The sequence below is a fragment of the Mustela nivalis genome (assembly GCF_964662115.1).
Source record: "Mustela nivalis genome assembly, chromosome: 12".
In the NCBI taxonomy this organism is placed as follows: Eukaryota; Metazoa; Chordata; class Mammalia; order Carnivora; family Mustelidae; genus Mustela; species Mustela nivalis.
In genome coordinates, this window is record NC_139031.1 from 45126733 (window position 1) to 45154355 (window position 27623).

Genomic DNA, 27623 nt, shown 5'->3' on the forward strand with positions numbered 1-27623 from the left:
TCCTTTGAGTTGGGCTTTTCTCCTCAGTTTGTTAGAGGTAGAATCTGTGATCTGGTAACAGATGGTCATGTCCTGATCAATGACCTTGATGCCAGCATCAACACACCTGTCGCCTGACTGCGTATTTATTAACCCAAGGTATGGAATCTTGGCTTTGCTATTCGCTGTGTAATCTTGGGCGAAGTTCTTAACCTCTTTTGGCTTCAATGTCTAAATATCCAGCATAGGGTCCCTCTTAGCAACATGGTGCAGGACAGCACCTTTAAAACCAGGGAGTCGGCTTGGACCTGGGAGTCCACGACGTTCAGGACACGTTTTTCCCGCGGGGAAATTTTGCTTAGGCACTGAGGCCGCACGTAGCAACCCCACTGCGGAGTTCCGGAGTGCGCGCGGCGGGAGTGCGGCCTGGCTCCGTACAGCCCGAGTTCTCGCTTTCGAGAGAGCAGAAATCCCGGCCGTAACCAAGAACTTGAAATCGAGCCAAGAGCGAGCCACTTTCTGCGGCGACAGCCGCCCTCGCAGCCGGGCCCCTGCTCCCAAGCACCCTCCCCTACCGCCCGAGCGCGGCGCTGCAGCCCCGGCGCCCAGACGCGGCGGGTGCGGCGCGGCCCCGGGGCCGGGGTTGGGGAGGCGGGGGTGGGCCCCGCGGTCACGTGATCCGGGCCAGCTGTGCGCAGGGGGCGGCGGGCTCGAGCGCCCAGAGTCTGTGGAGGGGGAAGCGCCCGACGGCCGCCTCCGCCACTGCAGCTACAGCCGCCGATGTCGCCGCAGTAATCGCCGCCGCGGCAGCACCCGCACCCTCGGCGGCCGCAGCATCAGCACCGCAGAGCCGAGCCCGGAGCCCGCCGCCCGGCAGGTGAGCCGCGGCGGGCACGGCTGGGAGCGCGGGGCGTCCGCCGCCGCTTCTCCTCGAGCGTTTCAGCCGCGTCCGCCATCGTCGTCCCCTGTGCCTCGCTGCCGGCCCCTGTCCCTTCGAACCCGCGGGTAGCCAGAGCCCGGGCTGAAACCCGGCGGGTGGTGGCAGGCAAGCTGGGGACGATGGGGGGATAGGGGGATGGGGATGTGGCCTCGGGCCGGGTGCGGATGACTCGGGCTAGTAGGTTGAGGGGTTGCAGGACAGGGACGCCCCACCCCAGGCGCGGGCACTGCCGCCGGGTTTGACTCTGTCTCCCGGCTCTACACCCCAACCCCATCCTTTGCTCTGACCTCCGGGTGCTTTTTCTGTGTTTCCATTAACTAGCAGCCAAGTTGCTGCTCCGCTGGGGTGTGTGCCTGTGAACCCCCACCCCTCCACCTCTTGGGCTGTTCCCGGGGTTCGCAGCTCGCTCGATGGTGGCAGCGTTGGTGGCGGAGTGGTCCTGGCACCTTCCCGGGAGGTAGCGCACCTGCTACCCGGGTAGCGCGAACATGGCTGCCTGGTGGGGCCCGCTGTCCTTGACCTGGCTCTGCGCCCACGTCCATCCGGTTTGCGATCGCTAATCGTGTCCAGGGGACTGCCCTCCCCTTAACGGCTGTTACTGTCGTCTGAGCGGGCTGCAGGACTTGACACGACATCCCCCGCCCCCAGCCACACTCCTGGCGGTTCTTTGGAGTTGGGGGTGGGGTGTCAGGACAGGTATGCCGTGGCGCCAGGATAGCATTTCTGCTATGAAATAGCTGGTCAGCCCTCGGTTCGCTTGTTAGTCTGGGCGCTGATTATTTGGCGACATCATTGCTGAGGTCTGAGACTGGTGGGGTCTGCAAAACAGGGGGAACGCTTCAACTTTTAGAGAATTGACGAGCACTCGGATTTAGGGGTTTAAAATGTCCATTAAACCCAAGTGCATCTAAGGAAACTGTTATTCACTGACTCAAAACTGACTCGGTAGGGTTTTCCATATGGGCTTTCTGGATTTGCTGTTTAATTCTGACTTGCAATTTGGTCTTGAATTAGACTTGTGTCCAGCTTCTCCAGCTGTGTGTGTGTGTGGGTGTGTGCAACTGTGTTCCCAGCCTGACCAGAAGATGCCATGGGTTGCAGAGGAAATCTATGTTAATTCAAAATGGCAGCATGAAAAAGTCAGGCCAGGCGGAAGCCGTTGAGACCACAGCTCACATCAGCTGCCCCGACTTAAGCCTTGGTGAGGATATAGGCTGCGGGGAAGGCTCTTCTGGGTGTTGCTGCAGCTGGTCCTAAGGGGTAGGGAGTGATTCTTGCAGCAGGCTAGATTTTAAGGGGGCAGCAGGGTCATGGGGAGGTGAAGTGGGAAGTTTGGGGAGCTGTAATATCTTCTCTAACTTATTGAAAGCTGGTGCAAAGACCTAATTAGAACTCTCTGTGATTTTGAACTAATTTTTCTCCAGGCTCAACTATGGACAATTTATGTGGCTGCTTATGTCTGTTTATTTTATACCTACGAGTGGATCTTAAAAGGGTTGAGTGTCTAGTGTAAACATCACCCAAGAACGATACATAACAATTACCAGGTATTTAGAGCAAGTTCAATGAAAGACCTGATACAGCTCCATGATCAAGCACCCAGGCATCAGAGAATGATAAATTCTTGAAAGGTGACTCATTTTAGGATTTTTTTTTTTTTAAACAGTTTTTCCTTGTGGTTTCACTGCTGTGCTGCCAGCCATCTTCTCATTTAGGAAGAATGGGATGAATGAGGAGGCAAGTGTTTCAGGGATAATGGGAATAGAGGAAGATTAGTGCTTCGGTCAGGAATGGCGATCTGGAAGCACTCTGCTGTCAACCGCCTTTTTACAGCCCTGGAGGCTGAAGCCAGCAGGGTGACTGGGTTGCACCCAAGGTCATATAGCTGGCTGGCAACTGGCAGTGAGGATCGAAATCCAGGTCTCGTAACTGCCCAGGTCAGGGTTCTACATGCCACATTTCACAGCCTAGGGACCTGTCATTACTAGGATGGCAAACAGAGCAATTCGAAAGCAAACTGTAACATGAATATAAAAATCAATGGGTATTTAAAGTGAGTGACTGCATCTTAGTTTCCAAATTCAAAACCATTTAACTTTAAAAAAAATATTTTAATTTATTTGAGAGCGAGCGAGCATGTGCACAAACAGGGGGAACAGCAGAGGGAGAGGGAGAAGGAGGCCCCCACTGAGCAAGGTGCCTGATGTAGGGCTCTATCCTGCTGGGGTCATGACCCGAGCTGAAGACGGATGCTTAACCCACTGAACCACCCAGGCATCCCAAAACCATTTAACTTCTTAAGTTGTGTGCACCTTATGTCCACATTTTCCAGTGACTAGACTGCTTATATAGTTAAGCACCAAAAACATAATTTTACTCCTATTCTTTAAAGTGAGACATGCATTCCTGGATTAAGAAATGTGTGGCTCGTGTTTGTGGAGAATCATTGGGTCAACTTCTTTTTAAAAGAAACCAAAGTGGGATATATAATAGCTTTTGAGTATGTCGAATTTTAAGTAAAATGTGAACGAGACTGTTTTAAAATAACTTTGAAGCAGCACTGCATACAGAGGCTTTTTCTAGAATTTGAATTTGATTTCTCTTGGTCATATACCAGTAACCAAAGATCTACTAAAGCCAGATTGGAAAGTGTAAATAAGTTAATATTTGCATGGAAGTGATGAGGATACAAAATATTTCTTCTGCGTGTTCCATTTCTTCAGCCCAATGATCTATAGAAGAAGTTGCACAGGTTGCAGGGAAGAGGGAGGATAATTCACAGTGGAGAAGCGGATGGGAGCTAGGTATGGATGATTATGTGCAAAGGAAGACAGATGATGCCACACGTGCTGTTTAAAAAAGCAGTAGCTTACCTTAGAGCCTGAATGTGAAGATTTACTCACTTAATTCCCCTGACATGCCAAAGATACTTAAAATCACAAGGTTTGGAAATTCTTGAACATGAGCAATTTGTGTTTGTTGAAGAAGAATAATTCAGTTATGTTTTTAAAAGTCATGCATGGGGTGCCTGGGTGGCTCAGTGGGTTAAAACCTCTGTCTTCAGCTCAGGTCATGATCTCAGGGTCCTGGGATGGAGCCCCTGAGTCAGGCTCTCTGCTCAGCAGGAAGCCTACTTCTTCTTTTCTCTCTCTGCCTGCCTCTCTGCCTACTTGTGATCTCTGTCTGTCAAATAAATAAATAAAATCTTAAAAAAAAAAAAAAAGTCACGCATGATCTCTTTATCCAGCAGTAATTGAAGCCATTTTCATTGGAATGACAGCCTAGGTCTGTGCTGTCCAATTCAATAGCCAGTAGCCACTATCCACATGTGGCTCTTGAGCCCTTGAAATGTGGCTAGTCCACCCAGATGTGTGAACTACACCCCAGATTTCAAAATTTGTATAAAAAAAGAATTTAAACTATGTCATTAATAATTTGTGTGTTGAGGGCGCCTGGGTGGCTCAGTGGGTTAAGCTGCTGCCTTCGGCTCAGGTCATGATCTCAGGGTCCTGGGATCTAGTCCCACATCGGGCTCTCTGCTCAGCAGGGAGCCTGCTTCCTTCTCTCACTCTCTATCTGCCTGCCTCTCTGCCTACTTGTGATCTCTGTCTGTCAAATAAATAAAATCTTAAAAAAAATAATAATAATTTGTGTGTTGATTATATATTGAGGTAATATTTTAGATATATCCAATTCAAGTAGACTATATTATTAACAATAGTTTCACCAGTTTCTCTTTTTTTAGATGTGGCTTCTAGAAAACATAAGATTACACGATGTGGTTTGCATCTGTCTTGCATTAGCAGAAAGCAGAGTTTTGTTGGGGTGTGTGGTACTGTGCACAGAACTGGGTGTGTAAGGAGAGAGATACTTGGATAGAAGAGGGAGGGAGATTATGAAGAGGGAGTGCGCGGGGACCCTAGGGAGTTGGAGAGCATGAGTATGAAGTACCTGGGGGCTGCTGAGTTATGAGACTTCTGAAGTGGAAAAAGCAGAGCGTGCAGTGGTCCAGGGTTTGGACTGGTTGGAACTGTGACTGGTAGGGTTTGTGGTGGTGGGACAGGAACCAGGGTGGTGGAAAGGCAGCGTGGACACAACTACATGTCACACTGGAAAGTGACTTCCACATCTGAGATGGCTGGTTTCACAAACATATCTAGCACATCAAAATGAGGTGAACACATCTCATTCACAGTCCAAGCTCTGGTTCTGCCTCTAATTAGGGGGTGTGACCTTGAGCCAGTCACTCATCAAGATGCTTCTCAGTCTCCTTTTATTTATTTTTTTTTAAAGATTTTTTTAAAAAATTTATTTATTCATGAGAGAGAGTGAAAGGGCACAATCAGGGGGCAGACGCAGAGGGAGAGGGAGAAGCAGACTCCGTGCTGAGCAGAGAGCCCCACGTGGGGCTCGATCCCAGGACTCCAGGATCATGACCTGAGCCGAAGGCAGACACTTTACTGACTGAGCCACCCAAGTGCCCCTCAGTCTCCTTTTTAAAATGGGGTGAATGACAACTGTCCCCTGACTTGCTGGATGGTTTCTGTGGGATGAGATATGACATATTAAAACACAAAGATTTATTAGAATTTACATTACTTTATTACAACACTACACACTGAGATCACTTTTCCTTATGCACATGTACATAAGATGACAACAAGGACAAGAAGATCAGCCTTCCCCTGGTTCTACCAATATGTGTTCTAAAAATTAAAAATTTTGAGTAACAATATTTGGAGGGGGAAGATTAGGAGTGAGTTGGTGATCTGCACAGATTTCTCCCCTGCTTTCCCCATCCCAAATAGTTAATTATCCTAACAACATTTACTGTTCAGTACATCCTTTCACCTTGCTTTCAAATTCAGCTTTCATCATATGCTAATTTCCTACATTATATGAGTATATTTCAGTAATGTCTGCTCTGTCAATCTGTCTGTTCTTGTGTCAGTCTTGAATGGTTGTAATTATTAAAACTTCCTAACATGGTTTAATACCGTGTGGGGCTAGTTTTTCCTCATTAGTTTTCATTTATGAAACTTCTTGGCTTGTCCCACATCCTTTCTAGATGAGCTTCAGGGTCGTTTTTGGTCATGGTTGTATCCAAGATTGATGACTGCCCAGTGACTCCATGGATTACTGTAGGGAAGACTGACACCTCCATATAGTATTGGATCTTCCCAGCAAAACGCAGGCATCTCTCCCTGCTCTTCATATCTTCTCTTGTGTCCCCATAAACCCTTACCGTTTCCTTGACTGAGGATTTGTACATCTCTCTCTGGTAAACTTATCTGAAAGTGGGCAGAAGCCAAGCCCTATAAAGAAAACTACAGAACTCCAAGGATGGGCTCAGAGCCCATACCAACAGGGACGCTTCGTACTTTGGATAGCAGGTAGAGTCTGGGTGCTTGGGGCATTCTAGAGTCTGGGTTCTCTCTCTGCTATGTTCTAGTTATATGATTCCGGACAAGATTTAACCACTCTTGATCTCAATTTTCTCACCCTTAAAAAGCGGATAATAAGGGGTGCCTGGATGGCTCAGTTGGTTAAGCATCTGACTTCCAGCTCAGGTCATGATCTCAGGATCCTGGGATCCAGTCCTGTGTCAGGCTCCATGCTCAGTGGGGAGTCTGCTTCTCCCTCTCCCTCTGCCCCCTCCGTGCTCATGTGCATGCTCTCTCAGTCTCTCTCTTTCAAATAAATGAATAAAATATTTTAAACAAGGGGGATAGTAACACCTTGTGAAGTGGTCATTGTGAGGATTAAGTTATTTTATTATTTATATATTTAATATATTTACATGTATTGCTTAGCATGTTACTAAGCACATAGTGAATGCTTCATACTCAATAGTAATATGTAAGATTGTAATATTTTATGTGTTTTATATTATTACATGTAATAATATAAGATTCTGTGATTTTAATTATTTTAGTTACTCCTGGTTAAATGAATATATAAAGCCAGTATCATTTTTGGATCATAGGTCCTCAGAGGCTCTGGAAACATTTTGCCAAGTTTTTAAAAAGTTTAATGGAACTTGGGAAAGAAATGGTTGGAAGAGCCAAGAAATGTGGAAGATAGTTATTGGGGATGAGGTAGGATCTATACTTGCTTTATCTCCAAGGTAGATCAGCCACAGCCCTCTAGCACATTGTCCCTGCCCTGTGCCAGGGACAGTCACATCCTTTCCCATCATTCTGTGGGTCTCTTCTATCCTCACTGTCATCCTTACCTCTAGTCTGTGCCTTATTCGGAACAGTCTTTTCAGCAACTCTAAAGGATGGTTACAGAGCTTTTATAGTGGGAGGGATGGCTAAGATGACATGTCCTGTTCCCATTGGGACAGAAGAGCAACCTGCTATCCAAGAAGGCAGGAGTGATGTAGGCGTTAATCACACCCTCCTCTACAAGCTCCCACATCGTCAGCCCAGTCTGGGATGGTGGTGAGCTGAACTGGGTGGAGTGTCAGGTTACTCAGTCAAGGTGACCGGGAGGGGAGGGAGCTGAGGGCCAACCAGCTTGAGTCTCACCTGAAGCAGAGAGAGGTTAATGTTCCCTTCTGTCCTTAATAGTTAGCCTAAATCTCCCAGTGCTTACTATAACCCCCTCAAGTGAGCTACATATCCTTGAAAGCTCCTATAAGGATTTCTAATCATTATTTTAAGTTAGGTCCTGCCCTTCTCTCTTGGTTGTGTTCATGAGCACCTCTTCTAGGTGATAAAGACCTTGAAAACATCGTTTTAGTTTCATTTTCCTCCTGGATTGAACAAGGTGCTTGTAGGTGGTTAGGGGCTCAAAGTACATTTTCGTAATTCATTTGACTTCTTAAAATTCTAATTAAAATAATGTAATGATCAGAGGCTCCTCTGAATATCTCTTTCTCCTCTCAAAGTAAAACCTTAGCGTATTTTTAAAATTGCATTTAGAAGTGCCCTAGTGACCTAAAAGAATTAAATGAAATCTTAAAATGTCTTTCTTAAGCACTAAAGCAACAGATTTTTTTAAATAATTAAAAGCCCAATAAAGTAATATGAGCTTTCTATAAATCTAAAATGACATAACTAGATAAAGTAAAATTTAAAGCTTCTATCTCTGTATCCTGTCCTTACTTTCACTGCCTATTCTGTTAGATAGTAATCCATTAATCCTTCTAGGTTCTTCTCTCTCTCTCTCTCTCTTCCTCCCTTTTGTATATACTTATATTTACATAAATGTATGTGTGCACATACATATATGCATATACAAATATACATGTATATATTCACATATACAAATACAGGTTTGTTTGTTTTATAATAAATGGGATACATTTTCTGAAGGCAAAACACAGCAAATGGCCCTAGCATTAATGGGTATTTACAAAGGAGTTTTTAGATCAAATTTTGCTAGATATAATAAAGTTATCCCCTGGTTACCAACAAGATTTAAGTCTTACTACTTTGTTTCTTCTGTAGGAAATGAATAGTTGGCCAGTTTTTTACAGAGACAGAATGTAAATCACCATTTTAAGAATGATTGAGAAGAGTTTTTGAAATCCCACTTTGTAGAGTTAACAGGTACATATCAAATCACATTAATGGGAAAAGATGAGACTAGACAATGCATTATTTAGATGGGAGAAGAAAACAGATGGTGGGAGTAGGAAGGTCATGATTCAAAGCAACCTTGCCAAATTAGTGGACACAATGGCAGCAATGTCAGAAATGAGAAAAGAAGGAAATGAAAGGACCCTAGATGTGGCTTGCTTAGCAGTTTCAAGATCGTTCCCACAGATAATGCTTTTGGTAGCTAACCACATACCTGCCTATCTCAAACACATTCTTCCAGAACAAGTTAAAGGAGCAAGCCTTGAGTGTTTGTCTATTCCTTATATGCTATATATATATTATCTTATTTAATCCCCATACTATTTCCTGGTGAATATCATGGCTACACTTCATAGATGAAAGAATTTAATAAGTGGAGGAGCTGTACATGGAATTGGGACGTGTCTGATTTTTCCTTAAAAAGCTATAATGTAACCTCTTAGAGTAACTTAACTGCACAGTCTAACCTATATCATTAATGTGATACAAGTCATTTTCTTTCTTTGTGTTACTATGAAAGACGGAAAATGTCTTCCCATATGCCATGTACTGGAAAACATCTTCCTTACAATGAACTTGATCTGACTATATTGTTCTAATTTGGCAAGCTCCAGTGGAAAATTAATCTTGTTTGTGCTATTTATCTAGTCTTTCCTGCCATTAAAAAAATTGTTATAGCCATAAGAAATGGACGCTATTCAACTAATCTTTCCTTTTTCCTTCACTCTAAAATCCCTAAAAGGACATTTCTTTTTTCTGGCTCAAATTCTGACTTTCTATCCAAGGCAGAGGAGTCATGATAGTCGCCAGTCTCGCAGCCTGAGTTTTTTTGTAAGTGGTACCATATTTTAAATACCAGGAGTGAAGGACAGGCCACTTGGTGTGGTAGAGTTTTTGCAGATGGTCCTTGAATTCATGTGTCCCAACCTTGAACGTACACAAATAATGAGCCATATGTATCTGCACTACTGTTTTTCAAATAGTATAGGATTCTCTTGCCATTTAGTACATACAAATTCATTGGAAGTATTACCAAAGCCAACTACAATGACTGTTATTTGGGGGTTTCCATGAAAAAATTCTTGACATCTGTAAGTTGGAACACATCATATTACAATATTTTGTGTTATAGAGAAATTCCGGAGTGATTTGAAGAATACTTTTGTGAAGTGACCATTTACCACTTATTCAATGAATAAATTCAGGTTTTGATACACAATATTCTGTTTGACTATATATAAAAAACTCTACATTTCCTTAGCTGTTAGTTTGTCACATGAATGATTACGTTGGACATTTTGCTTTATTCATATTTCTCAATGTGACCATATATTGCAAATGAAGCAGAATCAGATTTGGCCCAAATGTAAAATGAGTTCATTTGCCATGACCATACAGTTCTCCTCAATTCCTGGGTCTCTGCCCTAGTGAGAGACTGTGTTTATTACCTGCGGTGAGTTAGGGTAGTAGAGTATTTGATTACAACTCTTCCTTTTCTTCCTTCCTTCCTTCCTTTCTTTCTTTTTAAATATTTTCATTATAAATTCTGTACTCTCCTGTGGGAAATTTGAAAATACCTGAATATATGGAGGTTAAGAAATTGTGATTCTGCAACTCAGGAGATACTACAGCTCTTATAAATTTTGTTGCATTTGCTTATGATCTTTTTGCTTCATCTATTTAGATAACATACATCATTCGAATGGTACCATATTTAATTTGTATGACCTCTTTTCATTTCAACAGGCTGATTCTGTTTGTTTGTTTATTTATTTATTTTAAAGAGTCCCATGCAGACACTGCACTGAGCTCAGAGTCTGAGGCAGGGCTCAGTGCAGGGCTCGATTCCATGACCCTCATGGGATCATGACCCAAGGTGAAACCAACAGTTTGTCACCCAACCAACTGAGCCACCCAGACACCCCAATTCTGTGTGTTTATATATTTTCCGGCTTTCCGTGTTATGTACAGATAGCCAATGACGTATCACATGTTTCTTTTGCTTTGTTTTATTTTTTTGACTCATGATAATCTAAATGGCTGTATTTTGGGGGAGGCGAATGAAGCAGCAGTGGCCCATTAAATTATCAGGTGTTATGATGAAATTGAATAGTCATTCATTATCTGGAATTTTGGTTTTACAATTTTTATTTATTTAAAATCATGAGCTGGGGCAGCGACAGTGGAAGAGAATCTTTTTTTTTTTTTTTTAAAGATTTATTTATTTATTATTTGAGAGAGAGAGGGAGAGAGAGAACAGGGGGCAGGGTGGGAGGAGAGGCAGAGGGAGTGAGGGTCTCCATGCCCAGTGAAGAGCTTGACACAGGGTCCAATCCCATAACCCCAGGATCACAACCCCAGCAGAAAACAAGAGTCTGATGCCCAACTGACTGCTCCAACCAGCCGCCCTGAAAGAATCTCCAGCAGACTCCATGCCCAGCGTGGAGCCCAATACCAGGCTCAGTCTCATGACTCTGAGATCGTGACCTGAGCCAAAACCAAGAGTCAGATCCTTACCTGAGTGAGGCACCCAGGCACTCTGGTTTTGAATTTTTAAATAGACACTCTTTTCATTTCTTGTAGCTAATAACCTTTATTAGCAGTATTTTTGGGATGAATAACACCTAACTTTGTGATCATCTCAATCATTAAGAAAAAAAGTATACAAGAGGATATTTCTTAGCCATTTTACTGATTTAAGAATATTCAGCTACTCGAAATATTTAACTCTTCTTTTTTTCCTGTCTCAAATTCTCACTTTCTATCCAAGGCAGAGGAGTCATAATAGTTGCTTATCTTGCATTTGTTCAACGAAGAACATTTTTTTTAAAAGGTATTTTTAAAGAGTTGGATGAAACTTGACTTCTTTAAAGTAATAAAAAATGCAAGACATTGAAATAACAATTAACAACCCAAATCTTCCTCATTATCATGCACTCTGATTTCCCTGTGTTAAAGCTGGAGACCCAGAAAGCATATCCTCCTCCCCCACCATTTGTCTTATTAGGGAAAAGAAAACCCTGCTTTCTCCAGTTAATCAGGGATGGGTTTCACCCACCTTTGTCCTGAGGGCAGAGAGAATTCAGCGGTATTCAATTAAAATTAAATGATTTCCTTAAAAATAGAATTGAGAAAGAAGACAGAAAGTTGATGGCCTTTGAGGCTGGTGGATGCCTTATGGGGGTTTATTGTCCTGTTATGTGTGTGCTGCAAATTTTCAGAGTCAAAGAGCCAGGCAGAAAAAAATGAGTAATGCTTCTGAAGAGCGAAGAAGTTAAATCATCTGCACCAGTGGGTATCACACACCGGTGTGAACTGACTGCATCAGAATCCCCTGGGCACTCGTTAGAGATCTCCTGCCTGTAATCACAGCCTCGATCTGCTGAACAGAATCTACAGGGAGGGTGTGTCTAGCAATCTGCCATTGTAACAAACTTCCGAGATGATTTTGATGCGTGGTCAAATATGAATCCCACGGACTGAACCACAGCATGGGAACACCTTGGCAAAATGGGATTTTCCTGCTCTTTTTCTCTCATTGAAGGTAAAATATAGCTATGTCCCTTCCCCTTCCTTTATTCAACAAACGTTTTTTGAGGTCTTATTATGTGCCAGCTTGTGTGCTAGATGCCAGGGAAATAAGGGCTTATGCAAGAGTTCTTGCCTTCATGGGAATTACAGGCTGATGAGCAGAGGCAGACATCTTGAAATTTGAAGGAAAGAGATACAGCAGGGTGGCGGGAACCACGGGCTCACCTTTTCCCCCATTGCACAAATACACCAACCCAAACTAAGATCCTTCTCCACCCCTTTCCCCAAAAGTCTTTTCTCAGAGAGGTTATCTGAGTCCCAGACAAGTTACAAATAATAACTCTAGAAAATAGCAGGGAGCCTGCTTCCTCCACTCTCTCTTTCTCTCTCTCTCTTCCTGCCTCTCTGCCTGCTTGTGATCTCTTTCTCTGTCACATAAATAAGTAGAATCTTAAAAAAAAAGAAAAAGAAAATATTCCCTGTATTTGATCAGTCTAGTGCTGTTTCTAACCCTTTTTTTTTTAAAGATTTTATTTATTTATTTGACAGAGATCACAAGTAGCCAGAGAGGCAGGCAGAGAGGGAGGGAAAGCAGGCTCCCCGCTGAGCGGAGAGCCCGATGCGGGGCTCCATCCCAGGACCTTGAGATCATGACCTGAGCTGAAGGCAGAGGCTTAACCTACTGAGCCACCCAGGCGCCCCTGTTTCTAACCTTAAAAGAAATTTGAACATCTCATCATGTGCTGTGCTCTATTTTATTTATTTTTTTTTAAAGATTTATTATTTAATTTTATAGGAAGAGAGAGTGTGTGATCAGGGGGAGGGGCAGAGAATCTCCAGCAGACTCCCCACTGAGTGCAGAGCCCAACGGGTGCTCTATCTCAGGACTTGAGATCATGACCTGAGCTGAAATCAAAAGTTGGGCTCTTAACCAACTGACCCACCCAGGCACTCCTCCTGTGCTTTGCTTTAAAAAGTTATTTATTGTAGAAAATGACAAGCATATCCGGTATAGAACAGTATATTAAACCACTTGTGTACCCATTACTCACCTTCAGCCATTTTTATTACATAGCCAAACTTGTCTCATCCGAACTTCCACTGTTTCTTCCCACCCTGGATTACTTTTATTGTGTCATTTCACATGGAAATATTCCAGCATGGATCTCTAAAAGATACGTGCTCTTTTTTCAGACATAGCTACAATGTCTGAGTATCTAAAACAAGAATTCCTTAATATCATCGAATATTCAATCAGTGTTCACATTTCCTCAGTTGTCTCATGAAGTTTTTGCACCATTTATTTAAATCAGGACCCAAATAAATTCAATTAAGTGCTACTAGTTGATAGATCCCTTCAGTAACTTTGTCTCTTACTCTTTCTTCCCTTGCAGTTTTTGTTGTCGTTTTTGAAGAAATCAGATTTGTCCTATAGTTTCTCTAGTTCTTCTAGACTTTCTGGATTGCCTCCCTCTGGTGTCATTTGCATTCTCTGTAAACTGGCGGTTAAGATCTGGATGTTCTCATTGCAGTGCAATTCCTTACATTTTAGTTACACTTTGGACCGTGTGTCTGATTTGTCAGCGTAAACCATTGGCGATAAAGGGTGAGAAAGCCATAGTAGGGATTGGCATTATGGTGGCAAACCATCACCAGCGAGTAAGAGGGAGGAAAGTAAATGTTTATTTATTGCCCACTGTATACAGCCACGGGGCCTGGTGCTTTCCATATGCTCTCCCATAAACGCAAGTTCTATGTTGTGTATACGGGATTAGTTCCATTTTCTCGTGTGGAAACTCTGGAGCAGAGAGTTCAGAATCTGCCTGTCTCTTGCAGTTGGTGGGTAGAGTCAGGATATGAGCAAGGAAGGGTCTGTTTGTCTTAAAGTGTATCCTTCTCTTGCCTCTGTACCCATGGGGCTTCAGGGCCACGTAGGCATGGTAAATGAGTACAGCTGATCCAACGTGGAAAAAAGAAAGAATGAAAAAAGCAATAGCCCTAGGGTGAGGCTAGGAGTCACTGTCTTTGGCGTCTGAGGCAAGGGGTGGAGAGGACTGTGGGGAGGAGCCCCTGCTGAGCTCCAGTCTTGCCGGCCTGCAGGAATGTGGACCCAGGGTTGCCAGTTTTCTGAAGGCAAGTATCTGAATTTCTGTGAAAAAGCTCTAGATCCAAAAATGTTAGCTGCTAGTTCAGATTTTTAAAAAATGCTATCGAGGACAACATCGTGGGCCACACTAAGCCAACGTGCAGCCTGCCGTCCCCGTCCCACCACATGCTGCTGGGAGGTACGTCAGCTGAAGATTGGGCTGATGACCAAGGCAGCTAACTGTCACAGGGAGGTGTTGGCCCTGAAATTAGAGAAAGGGCCAAGGCATCAAGTGACAATGAACAAAATCTTCAAAAGGTGACAGAACATTGAGATATGTCAAGGAAAAAGCCAGTTTCTGAAGTCTGAACAGATCAGACCTTGATTGACAAAGGAACAGCCCTCCTCAACGGCCTTTTCTCATCCTCACGAGGACCTATGAGTCCTTACTGTGTCCCGGATGGGGACTGAACACTTTATACAAATCTGCAAGTTTCAGCTCATTTTCACCTCACTGTGGCTCGTTGTTATCCTGTCATAGAAAGGTGACAGGAGTATGAGATTCAAACCTAGGTTGACTTCAAAACTGCTTATTTACTTAGTGCCATGTGTGGTCTTTCTCCTGTGAAATAGTTCCTTGTTCAAGGCGTTGAGTATTAGAAACTGGAATTCCCTGGCTGTGGGCTCCCAAAGCCTTATGCTCTATTTTGAACTTTTCAACCAAACACTTTCTTCCAGGCAGAGCTTGCTGAACCTTTCATTGGTTTCGGTTAGCATTTACATCCAATTTCTAGTTCGATAATTCCTTTCCCAAACACCTTATTTATTCTCTACAATCCCAGCAGTAGATCCACAACAGAAAAGCCAATTCATAAGTGCCTCTCCTTTGTCCTGTTTTCACTTCAGCAGAAACGTCAATAATCAAATGAATTTATCAATAAAGAGTATAATAAAATAATATCTCCCTGGCTTTTCTGGAGGCTGGTAATTCACAGAACCCGGATTTATGTTTACCCAGTCTGCTCGGTCAGCCTGGGAGCTCGCAGAGTAAGGAAGCTTGCTGGACTTTTGGGTTTCATTTTTGTGTGCAAGTAAAAGCACTTTGTCACCATTCCTTGCGTGACAGTTAATAAGCCTCTCGCTTAGAGAGACAGTCCTTTGCTTCCTCTCAGGCAATTTAAGGCTTTCTTCTCACTGGGTAAGGTGGCTGATGAGGGCCAGCCACTCTGGGGCTGCTCTGAGACAGAGGGGGCACGGGCAGTTTGGCAGTCAGGCGAAGAAAAACGCCCTGAAAAGCGCCCTCCGCTCGGCTGGGGCGCAGAGCATTCGTGCCCTGCAGCAACAACTCACTGGGCTTGAGGACAAAGACCTTTTCTCACTTGCAGCTTCCTCCCTCCTTGTCTAGACATTCTGTAGGTGGTCTCCTAGTTACAGGGGTGCCGTGCTCCAGCCCTGCACGCCTGCACCCCGCCCGCGGTCCCCAGCCCGAGTGGGAAAATGAGCCCCTGTGCAGGGAACCCCAGGGACGCTCAAGCATCTCGTTCTCAGGAGGAGCCGTGACGCCCCAAAGAAGCTTGATAAGGAGGACAGTGGTGGTTAGACCCATCTCTGGGGGACGTCACCCCAGCAGTCGGCAGCATCCCTGAAGCTGTGGGGTTACGGGTCTGCTGCCTCTAGCCATATGGGGCTATTTAGTTAAAAAAAATTTTTGAGTGTGGTGAAATTCCCATAACATAAATTTCCCATCTTCTTGACACTTTTTAAGTGCACGGTTTAGTCGTGTTAAGTATATTCGCATTGTTGTGCATCCAACCTCCAGAACTCTTTTGGCTTGCAGAGCTGAAATTCTGTCCCTATTAAACAACGACGCCCCATTCCCACCCCGCCTTCCCCCCTCCCTGGCAACTACCTTTCTACTTTCTGTCTCTGTGAATGTGACTCTTCTAGGAGCCTCTTACAAGTGAGATTATACAGTATTTGTTTTGTGTGGTTGGCTTGTTTCACTTAGTATAATGTTGGCTATTTAATTTTAAATTAATTAAAAATTCAGCTCCTGGTGCACTTAGCCATATTTGAAGTGCTCAGTAGTCCCATTTGGCTAGTGGCCACTGTATTAGATGGCACAAATGCAGAACATCCCAGAAATTTCTCTTGGACAGGGCACATCTAAGGGAAGCCGGGCAGCTTATACAGAGACGTGGCTGGAGCTGGGGGCTGGGAGAAGGCAAGTACCAGCTAGATGAGCCATTCCTGATGGTGAATAATCTGACTCCTTTTCTCCACCACAGAAACAATACCAGCTACCTGATGTTTTAATAAGTGCCACTCGCATCCTTCTCCCAGTCTCCAGTCTTCTAGCAGCATAGAACGTGAGAAATAATCCAGTTGGAGAAAATATACAGTACAGGTCACAGACAAATGTACTTTAAAATATTCTTAGCAAGTACATCTTAGGAAATGCCTGTCAGTTTAACCGTCAATGGGAGTTGAATTGGAGTGTTTCATTAATGGGAACTATTAGTTTATCGCTAACTTGGCAAGAATCCTAATTGGTATTTATCACAAAGAAGTCTTATTCAGTAGACCTACTCTTTAAGCTGTTGCTTTTAAAGATTTTTGCTTGAGACCCACAGTAAGAGAAATGTCGTATCTCAACCCAGTGCCTGCACTCACTTATATGTTTATACATGTATACCCAAACTTACTTAAAGTTCCTTTCATTTTTTTTTTTTAAGATTTTATTTATTTATTTGACAGAGAGGGCGCCCGTGCATGCGCGCACAGTGGTGGGGGGTGGGCAGCAGGCAGAGGGAGAGGGAGAAGTAGGCTCACAGAGCAGGAAGCCTGATGCGGGGCTCAATCCCAGGACTCTGGGATCATGACCTGAGCGGAAGGCAGATACTCAACGACTGAGCCACCCAGGTGCCCCAAATTAAAGTTTCTTGTAACAACACTTACTCGTATTAAGTGTGATGCATATATTTTATTTAAAAAATGCTTGCTGGGGCACCTGGGTGGCTCAGTGGGTTAAGCCTCTGCCTTTGGCTCTGGTCATGATCTCAGGGTCCTGGGATCCAGCCCCACATTAGCATCTCTGCTCAGCAGGGAGCCTGCTTCCTCTTCTCTCTCTCTACCTGCCTCTCTGCCTATTTGTGATCTCTGTCGAATAAATAAATAAAATCTTAAAAAAGAATGCTTGCCTATTTAAAAAGCCCTGATCCTATCCACTAAATTGATTTCATAACCCTCAAAAGGGCCACAACATGCTGTTTAGAAAACACAGCTTTAAATACACTTAGGTTCCATTTCAGGCTTGGTTTGTAATGCTGTTCCCCATCTCCTCCTCAGGTCCCCGTGACTCAGAAAATGGTTTACAAATTGCATCTCAAAACAAGCAAGTTTTGTTTTGTTTTGTTTTTTAAACATTTTTTTTTTTAAAGATTTTACTTATTTATTTGTCAGAGGGAGAGTGAGAAAGCGAGCACAGGCAGGCAGAGGCAGAGGGAGAAGCAGGCTCCCTGCTGAGCAAGGAGCCCGATGTGGGACTCGATCCCAGGACGAGTCCCACATCGTGACCTGAGCCGAAGGCAGCTGCTTAACCAACTGAGCCACCCAGGCGTCCCTGTTTTGTTTTTTGTTTTTGTTTTTTGCTTAACATTTTATTTATTTGAGAGAGAGAGAGAGAGTGCAGGAGGGAGCACGAGCAGAGGGAGTGGGAGAAGCAGGTCCACCCTCTGAGCTGGGGCCCAGGACCCCTGGATCATGACCTGAGCTGAAGGCACATGCTTAACTGACTGAGCCACCCAGGCACTCTAAAACAAGCAAGTGTTTTAAAAAGCCATCATGGCTTTACTTCTGAGTGAGTTCTGTCTACTCATTTTAATGCTGGTTTAAGTAGAGAGTATTATGATAGGAAAGTCCATTATCAGGGATGCCTGGGTGGCTCAGTGGGTTGGGCCGCTGCCTTGGGCTCGGGTCATGATCTTGGGGTCCCGGGATCGAGTCCCGTGTCGGACTCTCACGCTCAGCGGGGAGCCTGCTTCCTCCTCTCTCTCCGCCTGCCTTTCTGCCTGCTTGTGATCTCTCTCTGTCAAATAAATAAATAAATAAATAAATAAAAGAAAAAAAGAAAAGTCCATTATCAAATGGCAGACTGTGTTTTCCAAAGCTAAATATAAATGATGAACACTTTTTCAGGCACTAAGTTTCTATTTAGCATGTGCGATAGGGAGTTCATTGAATTTTAGCTTACTTTTCTTTGTGGAGGAGAGTATCATATCACAATAAGGTACCTGAGGGAAAAGGAGAAAAAAAGTCTTAGTTTCTTGTGTCATGCATGAAGAATTTAATAATTTATAAAAATCTTGTAAACAAAGATTTCCAAATGTATGCTTTATAAAGTATATAGATGAGTCAACTTGTCAGATTTTTTTTTCTTTTCTAGTGTAACTATTTGGTATGTTAACTAATATTTTGACAATAACAGAAACAAAAAGCAGTTTCCCTAAATCATTTTCAGAAGCATTTCATCTCAGGGTCAAGGGAGAATTTACTTCCGGAAGGGCCTATTTTTCTTTTTACTTTAACAGAGGAGATAGTGTTATTAAGAGGCCTTGAAGGAAAATTTATGTACTCCTTGAACAGCTCTGAATTAGGCAGGTGGTAGAAAAAAGTAGAAGAAAGTATCAGAGAATAAATGTAAATAATGCTGAATAAAAAAATTTCATCCTTGGGAGTTGGGGGATGGGCATAATGGCTGAAGGTGGCCAAAAGGCACAAACTTCCAGTGACAAAATAAGTGGGGTTAGGGAGAGGGTGATTGGGTCATGGACATTGGGGAGGGTATGTGCTATGGTGAGTGCTGTGAAATGTGTAAGCCTGACAGTTCACAGACCCGTACCCCTGGGGCAAATAATACATTATATGTTAATAAAAATAATTTAAAAAAAAAGTCCTGGGGATGTCAGGTACAGCATGGTGACTATAGTTAATAATACTGTATTGCGTACTTGAAATTGCTAAGGGAGTAGATCTGAAAAGTTCTGATCACAAGCAAAAACATTTCTTGACCAGTGTGGTGACAGATGTTAACTAGACTTACTGTGGTGATCATTTTGCCGCATATCCAAATACTGAATTGTTATGTTGTGTACCTGAAGCTAATATGATGTATGTCAATTATACCTCAATAACAAATGGCATCATAACTGTAAATCATAAGGATTTGCCAGTTTTGAAACTTTAGATGTATCAAGACATAGAAGTAGAGCGAAAGTGTTTTCTTTAAAATAAAATTCGAGGGGCCTGGCTGGCCCAGTTGGTTGAGTGTCTGACTCTTGATTTCGGCTAAAGTCATGATCTCAATCCTGTTTGAGGATTCTGTTTCTCCCCCTCCCTCTGCCCATCCTCTCTCTCTGCCAAATAAATAAATATATCTTTGAAGAAATAATAAGGGGCACCTGGGTGGCTCAGTGGGTTAAAGCCTCTGCCTTCAGCTCAGGTCATGATCCCAGGGTCCTGGGATTAAGCCCCACAATGGGCTCTCTGCTCGGTAGGGGGCCTGCTTCTCTTCCTCTCTCTCTGCCTACTTGTGATCTCTCTGTCAAATAAATAAATAAAATATTTAAAAAAATAAAATAATAAAATAAAATTCCTGGATTGGTACTAACCACTGGGTTTATTTTTGAAAAATCATTTTTGTGTTTGTGTTAAGTATAAATACTTATAGAGAGATTGGAAATTAAAGGAAAATATGAAAAGATCAGAAAGAATTACATGGTCAGGCTACCACTATTCATATTATATTATAGCATTCCTCTTTCCTGGGTGTGGCTATTTAAGTTTAAACTAAAAGTTTGTAATAAAAATTTAGTTCCTCAATTACACTAACTGTACTTTAATAGCTGTATGGAGCTAATGGCCACCATATTGGACAGTGGAGATTGAACATTTGAACATTTCCATCAAGGTAGAAAGTTCTTTGGGAGTCACTGCTCTAGAGAGTGGAAGAGGATCCAGCTAAATCATCTCTGAGGCTAGTCAGTGTGTAGAATGGTGGTCCAGGAAAAATGCACAATTGTTGTTGGCTAGTTTTCTGCTGGATGTGTTACACAGTTTCTGGTTCCTTTAGCATTAAAAAAAATAGACAGGAGCACCTGGGTGGCTCAGTGGTTAAGGCTTCTTCCTTCGGCTCAGGTCATGATCTCAGGGTCCTGGGATGGAGCCCCACATTGGGCTCTCTGCTCAGTGAGGGGCCTGCTTCCCTTCCTCTCTCTCTGCCTGCCTCTCTGCCTACTTGTGATCTCTGTCTGTCAAATAGATAAATAAAATCTTAAACAAATAAAATAAAATAAAATAGACATTAAAATTCTGTTCCCTTCTTGTATTCCTGGTCTTTCACCAGATGTAGTGGAAAAGACAGCCTCTCTGGGCCCACATACCCCTGGGCTTCTGTCGCCTATATCCAGATCACGATCACGTGATTCCTATGACTTGCTAACCAAGCAGATGTCCTGGCTGAAGAATAGAATAGGTGCTCATAAATGCAGAGTGGATTGCTACTATTTTTAAGGGCCAAATAAGGTAAGGTTGTGCTCGTAGATGAGACACCAGCTCTTTTGAAATGACCCAGTGATGGAGAAGGAAGGCAGGCAAACAAACACAGGTGAATGTACCCTTTCTCCACCTTCTCATCTGGGTTTTCACTTTATTTGGCTCAGCCAGCAATTCTTCCCACCCTCAAATTCTGGGAACACACTATTAATGCATTTTATCTTATAATTATTCTAGGTCTTTCTTACACTTACAAAGTCTTGGTTGATTGCTGCCTACCCCTCAAGTCTGAAGATAATGCCGTTTTTGTTGAACTAGGAAAGGATAAAGGGAGAAGGAACTGGAGTTTCTTTATCTTCCTGCCTTTTCTTTCTCACAAAGGGGCTGGGGGGGGGGGATTTTCTGCACTAGAAGGGGAATGATTTTCAGAGCTCTGAGCTCCCATGCTTCTCAGTACCCTCAGAGGGGCCTGCCCTGCACAATGTGTGTGTGTGTGTGTGAGTGTATGTGTGTGTGTGTGTTTGTGTATACAGGGACAGACTGATGTGAAACAGCCTGGATGCAGACATAGCAATAGGGTCTCTCACAAAGAAGGTTCCAAACTCAGAAAGTGACTGACTCTGTGACTCGATAGCTGCTCCAGTTATGCGTGAGATGGTTTTGGTTGGCCTGCCCTGTAGAAATGTTGAGATGCGGCTCTGTTTGAACAATCAAAACCCAAATAAAATATCTTACACTCATGCAGCCTCCACAGTTTGCCAAATCTGTTCTCAAGCATCACGTCATTGGATGATGAACTTATGGGCTGGGACCAGACATTTGCAGAAGAGAAAACCTAGGCCCAGAGAGGTGACGTGACTTGGCCAAGGTCACACAGTAGTGGGAGGTGCGGCTGAGTTTTGAATCCCAGGGGGCTTTGCTGAGGACGTTGCTTTCCTTCTGACTCATATTTTGGGATCGTAAAATAAAACACACCTAAGTCGGATAATGGGTGACACAAATATGATAGTGTAAAATATAATGTTTGTTGAGTGCCCATAATAGGAGGTTAAGAAAGGGGCTGCGTAGTTGGGTGTCTGGGCCCTGCCCTCAGGGATCTTTACTTGAAACATTTGAAGCAGTACATTTACTAGCAATAAATACATATCACCCCAGAACAAACTGGACACTTTAGGGCAATGGATGCTGAGAAAATGACAGAGTCTGTTATAGAAGGCGTCCTGAAAGAAAAGAGTTTTGAATCAGACCCTGAAGGATGTGCACAGACTAAGGGGAGGGCATTCTAGCCGGATACAGAGGCATGGTTGGGTTCAGTTTTAAGAAAGAAGAAGAGAGCACTTGTTTATTATTTTTTGAAAATTTGCCCTGCAGAAGACCTTGCATACAGCTGGGTTTAGAGGGGTGTACAAAAGAGACATGCCCCCCCCCCCACTTCATATAACTTAGACTTTGGGGGGAAAGACCAAGCATTGATTGTTGGTAATAAAATAATTACATAAGTATTTCAGATTAAGATTTGCTATAAACGAAAAAGGTAGAATTCTATGAACGCATACAGTACAGTGACGTAAATTCCACTGACATTTGAGCTGGTACGTGAGGGAGTGGAAGGTAAGTAGAAAAAATAGTTTTGGTATAGGGAACAAAGGGAGGAGTGCTCAGAGAGAGGAGTGAAGCATGTGCAAAGGCCCTGGGAGGATCAGAGGGGCTGGAAAAAGGCCTCGGTGCTGGCGTTGAGAGAGCAGAATGGTGAGTGGCGGGAGGTGAGGCTGGGGAGGAGGTACAGGCTTGATCGATTTTGGTCTTTATTTTAATAACTGTGGGAAACCCCTGAAGGAATTTAAGCATAGTGACAAGACTGACATGGTCAAATTTTCTTCTAAAAAGATCGCTTTGGTTGCTGTGTGCCAATGTTTTGGAGGGGGAATACTAGAGGTTATGCAGTAACCCCTTAAGAGACTATTATGGGGATCCAGTCTAGACATGGCTGGCTGGTGCAGAGTGGTGGTAGTGGAGATGGGGAGAAGGGGCGAGTTTCCAAAGGGATTTAGAAGAGCAAGTTTACAGGTGGAATTTGGTGATATGCTAGATAATAGAGAAGCAGGTGATAAGGATAGTTTTTGAGTTTCGGATGTTTGGGAAGAAGAAGAAATCAGCTTTGGGTATCAGGAAGGCATTTGGGTCTTCGGGTCTGGAGCTCAAGGAAAGAATGGGTTGGGATTGACTGTGGAGGTTCCGGGCACATGAGTGACCAATGGGCATGGATGAGCTTTCCCAGAGAGAAAGGAGCATGAAATGAGGAGAGAGGAACACAGCAGTGAGGAAGCTCATTGGCCAGGTCAAAGAGAACGAGTCAGCCCAGCAGCACTGGAAAGGTTGGAGGAGAACCAAGAGATCCCTGAGCGTCGTGTCATTGAGGTGGAGTAAAAATATATAAAATAGGGGGTGTATCTGTCACTTTGTTTCTAGACCCATTTCCTCATCACAACCCCCAAATCCATTAGGTGCAAGCCACACAACTCTAGATCCAAGACACTTGCATTGGGCAATGTTACAAGTGTAGCTATTTATTTTTCCATTACGGTGACAGATTGCAGTCTGTTTGTGTTTTCTGCGGGGAACAATAACCTCCTTTCCTTTCTCTTACGTCGTTGCGCTTTTGGCTGTCCCTGACTGCAGCTTGTTGCAAATCTGAGCTTGTTTAATCCCATGGAGTACTAAACACTATCTGGTCTCAGTGGCTGTGTTAATTCTACTGCGTGCGCCCAACTTCATGTGCCAGCTGGGATCCCTTAATGAGCGAGCTGCACACAGTTCAATGTGAAAACTATTTTCGCTGGTGCAATGTGTTTGAAGAACTCACTCCTGGAATGTTCTACGTCACAACTGCTTCCAGGCCATCCCTGGCATTCTCTCTCTTTGCAGGATGGCTGCTGCTCCTCCGAGTTACTGTTTTGTGGCCTTCCCACCACGTGCTAAGGACGGGCTGGTGGTGTTTGGAAAAAATTCAGCTCGGCCCAGGGATGAAGTACAGGAGGTTATGTATTTTTCGGCTGCTGATCATGAACCTGGGAGCAAGGTTGAGGTAAGTCCCGTGTTAGAGTCTCTCATTGGTGCTCATTCCCTTCCTCCGGCTTGGCTCAGTGCACCTTTCCTTAACTGGGCTCACTGGTCAGAACTGCCATGTCGGTTCTGTGATTCCTGATCCCACGCAAGTTTGTTTGTGGCCTTAAAAACAGCATCACACGGGGACTAATACTACATTCGTGGCTATAGCCCTTCTTTTATAAGTAAGTAAAATATTTACATGGTTCCAAAGTCAAATGTATAAAATAAGGTGTATTCATAGAAGTCTGGTATCTTTCTTTGTCTCATTTACTCTACTTATTTTTTTCCTTTTTCTTGAAAGTTTTTTTGGTTTGTCCTTCCATTTAAAAAATTACCTGCGCATGTAAGAAACTACACACACAAACATACACACACATGCCCCTTTATCCCATATGTTTTTCTTTCTTGGATGAATGGTAGCACACCGTGTACGCTTTTCTCCACTTTTCTTTTTTCACCTTAAAACATATCTTAGAGAGGGTGCCTGGGTGGCTCAGTGGGTTAAGCCGCTGCCTTCGGCTCGGGTCGTGATCTCAGGGTCCTGGGATCGAGTCCCGCATCGGGCTCTCTGCTCAGCAGGGAGCCTGCTTCCCCTCTCTCTCTCTCTGCCTGCCTCTCCATCTACTTGTGATTTCTCTCTGTCAAATAAATAAATAAAATCTTAAAAAAAAAAACATATCTTAGAGATCAGCCCATGTGGTAAACAGAGGTCCTATTCCTCATTCCTCACTTAGAGCTATACAGAGCGTTCCATTCTATGGATGTATCATGGTTTAGTCCCAGGTTGCTGGACATCTGGGTGGTTTTTCCAGTCTTTTGTTATTGCAGATATGTTGTTGTATTTTGGAGGGGCTGATAGCCTGGTGTATCGGTCACAATATCTGGTCTTGGTTTATGTATTGTATCATGGTAGAAGACTATCCATCAATTCCTATTTTGAGTGCTTAAAAATCTTTGTCGGTCCTTCACTGGGATATCCCAATTGTTGGATCCCAATAGTGGGATTGTTGGGTCACAGAGTAAGTAAGTGTGTAATTTTTTTGGACTTTATCTGATTTGCTTGCACAGGTGGTGTCCTTCTGCATTTCTGCTAGCGATGGAACAATGACTGTTTCTCCATATTCCTGGAGTGTACCGTCAAACTTTCGCCATGCCTGATGTCAATTTTAAAGTCTGCTACTTTACTAAATTCTTTCATTGGTTGTTTCAGCTTTTATCATTTATTCTCTTGGGTTTTCCAGGTTTATTGTTATCAATGCCTACAAACAGAGGCAGTCTGTTCTTACGTGTCTGGTTTCTTATCTGATTGGCTGATAGCTTGGATTCAGTGTTAATATTTAGTGACGATAGTGGTTTTCTTTGTCTTTTCCTGACCTGAGTGGGGCAACCTCTAGTGATTCTCTAGTCACTCAGACACTGGCTTTAGGACTGAGCTTTGCATAGTTTTATTGTGTTAACAAGTATACATCAAAATTTTCATTTTTAGTGGTTAAAAAAACCCTCAAGGGTAGGTGTTAAATTTTGTTGAAGGCCCCCCCCTCAGTGATACAGAGATAATCACTGGATTTTTTTTCTTTCAGTTTATCTGATAAATTGAACTATCTTTGCATTCATAGAATAAACGTCTTGGTTATGGCGTATTCATTTGTGTGTGTGTTTCAATGGTTGTTGTTTGTTAAAGGATGAAGAATGTAGAGAAAAAAACTAAAGGGGCAGGTAAATTGATGAGCTCTTTCCACTGACATAAACCTCTACTCATTGGCATTCTATGCGTTCAAGATAAACTTATTTTTTTCTGGTAATTGTGCTAGGTTTTAAAAGGTATTCATCAATGTGTGTTTTATTTTCCTATCTGAATCTTTAACTGTTTCAAACCTTTAAAGGCAACAAAGCAGCACCAGAGAGCAACAGAACTCTGTTAGGAGTGGCTGTGTTAGGTGGATGGAGCAGAGGCGGGGACGCGGCTGGCAACATGGGAGTGTGACTTGGGATATGGATTGTGTGTAGTTGGGGCAGTGACAGCCTGTCTCTCATAGGACTTTCTCAGAACTGCTCTCCTCTTGTGCTGTGCCACTAACAGGTCCAAGCCACTAAACTTCTGGACTTTTCTTTCGTACAGGCAGAGAAGAGTGCTAGGCTTTCTGATGATCGTGCTAGGTTTTATTTTATTTTATTTATTAAATGTTGCAATGCCTAAATATATTTTTTAAAGACTTTATTTATTTATTTATTTATTTATTTATTTGGGAGAGAGAGAGAGAGAGAGAGTGAGCGCACAAGCAGGGGGAGCGACAGGCAGAGGGAGAGGGAGAAGCAGACTCTCCACTAAGCAGACAACCCGATGCGGGGCTTGATGCCAGGACCCTGGGATCATGACCCGAGTCAAAGGCAGATGTCTAACCAACTGAGCCACCCACGTGCCCGATCACACTAGTTTTTAAGTGGGTTTTCATTCATTCATGTTTCCATGTCCATGTTGCTTGGATTTGAATGTTTCTCCCTTCCTGGAGCCGAGTGCACTGGGCATAGATGAAGTTTGCTGGTCTGAGTTATTTTGACTTCCCCTGTCTGTCTTCCCTCAATGTTCCTTTTTCTCAAAGAGTCATACCAACTGAAACAACACTTTGATTTTCCCGTGGGCAGATTTAATTTCCCAAAGATAGCTGCACCAAAACCCATCCTACACGTACTTTGTACAGTGTGATGAACATGCCTCGGTGGGGAGGTGAGGGTCATGAACTTAGGTGAGGGCTTACGTTTGCTCTGACCAGCGTAGCCTGGTGGAAGTGATGCCATGTGACCTCCAGGGCTGAGCCATAGAAGCATTGGGCATGGAGTCTCTCAATCTTGGGGTCTGGCCCTAAGCATCCAGGAGCTATGGTGAAGGGAGCCCAAACCAGCCCACATAGGAAGAACACAGGGAGGGGTCCACATGGAGAGGAACCGAAGTCCCTCAACCAACAGCCAGTGTCAACCCACAGCCAACCGCCAGATGTTTGAGTGAATGGCCCTTCAGACAATTCCAGGCCTCGGACACTGTGGAGTAGAGACATGCCGTCCCTGTGGCACCCTGTCCAAACTCCTGCCCCTTTGAATTCATGAGATAATAAATGGTTGATTTATACCACTAAATCTTGGGGTCACTTGTTAGCAGCCATAGTAACCACAGTATCACACAAAAGCCATTTATAAATATGTCTGAAATAGATATTTTAGAAAAATATGTTTAATTTTGGGAGGGATAGGCTAAAAAACCCAGTATTTTCCTTTCACGGGTACAATCAGGTTAGAAAGTAGACTAGATTCCTTTCCCTTGTTAATGCATGGTATGTAATCACTCACCTACGCTGGAAGTTCAATGGCGTCCCCTTGCATAAACAAGTGCAGTTTGATCCATACCAGAATTCGTTTCCAAGACAACCTGACCTCCTTTCTGAGCTGCCAACCTGTGTTTGGAGCTGCCTCTGTACATTTCCACATCCGTATTCTGCAGGTAATAAAATAACATCACAGGTCAGAAACCAAATTCATTTTCCCCATCTTATTCCTCTTCCTCTGTCAGACCCTTGTCTGCCACATAGTTTAATCTAGAGACTGGAGGGAAACTCTGACCCTCATTTTCCCATGTATCCCTAGATGCTTGGGGACAGCTGCCACCAAGTCCTATTGCTTCCGGTCCTGTGTTCACATCTCCTCCCTAGGATCCCTGATCATTCAGATCCACCCCCATCTCCCTTCCGCTGTCATCTGCTTATTGGTCCCTGGCTCTCCTTTTCATAGATCCTTCAGACTGTGAGGTCACCAGGATTTTCAGAGCACAACTCTGTCACTGCATTGT

The 27623-nt window shown here is 43.6% G+C and overlaps 1 protein-coding gene and 1 long non-coding RNA gene across 2 annotated transcripts in view; one reads left to right on the top strand and one right to left on the bottom strand.

Annotated features, from left to right (window-relative positions):
• The first annotated feature begins 580 nt into the window (after positions 1-580).
• SCRN1 (secernin 1) overlaps positions 581-27623 on the top strand; it is a 62134-nt gene continuing 35091 nt past the window's right edge. The window contains exons 1-2 of the mRNA XM_082692874.1: positions 581-856; positions 23603-23762. Of these exons, the coding sequence (XP_082549000.1) occupies positions 23604-23762 (159 nt within the window). The 5' untranslated portion in view covers positions 581-856; position 23603. The remainder of the gene's footprint in view (positions 857-23602; positions 23763-27623) is intronic.
• On the bottom strand, positions 2566-27471 carry LOC309845213. Its single transcript, XR_014301109.1, has 3 exons — positions 27398-27471; positions 27128-27272; positions 2566-2886 (listed from the first exon to the last, which is right to left on the bottom strand). It is a non-coding gene; the product is annotated as an uncharacterized lncRNA (long non-coding RNA).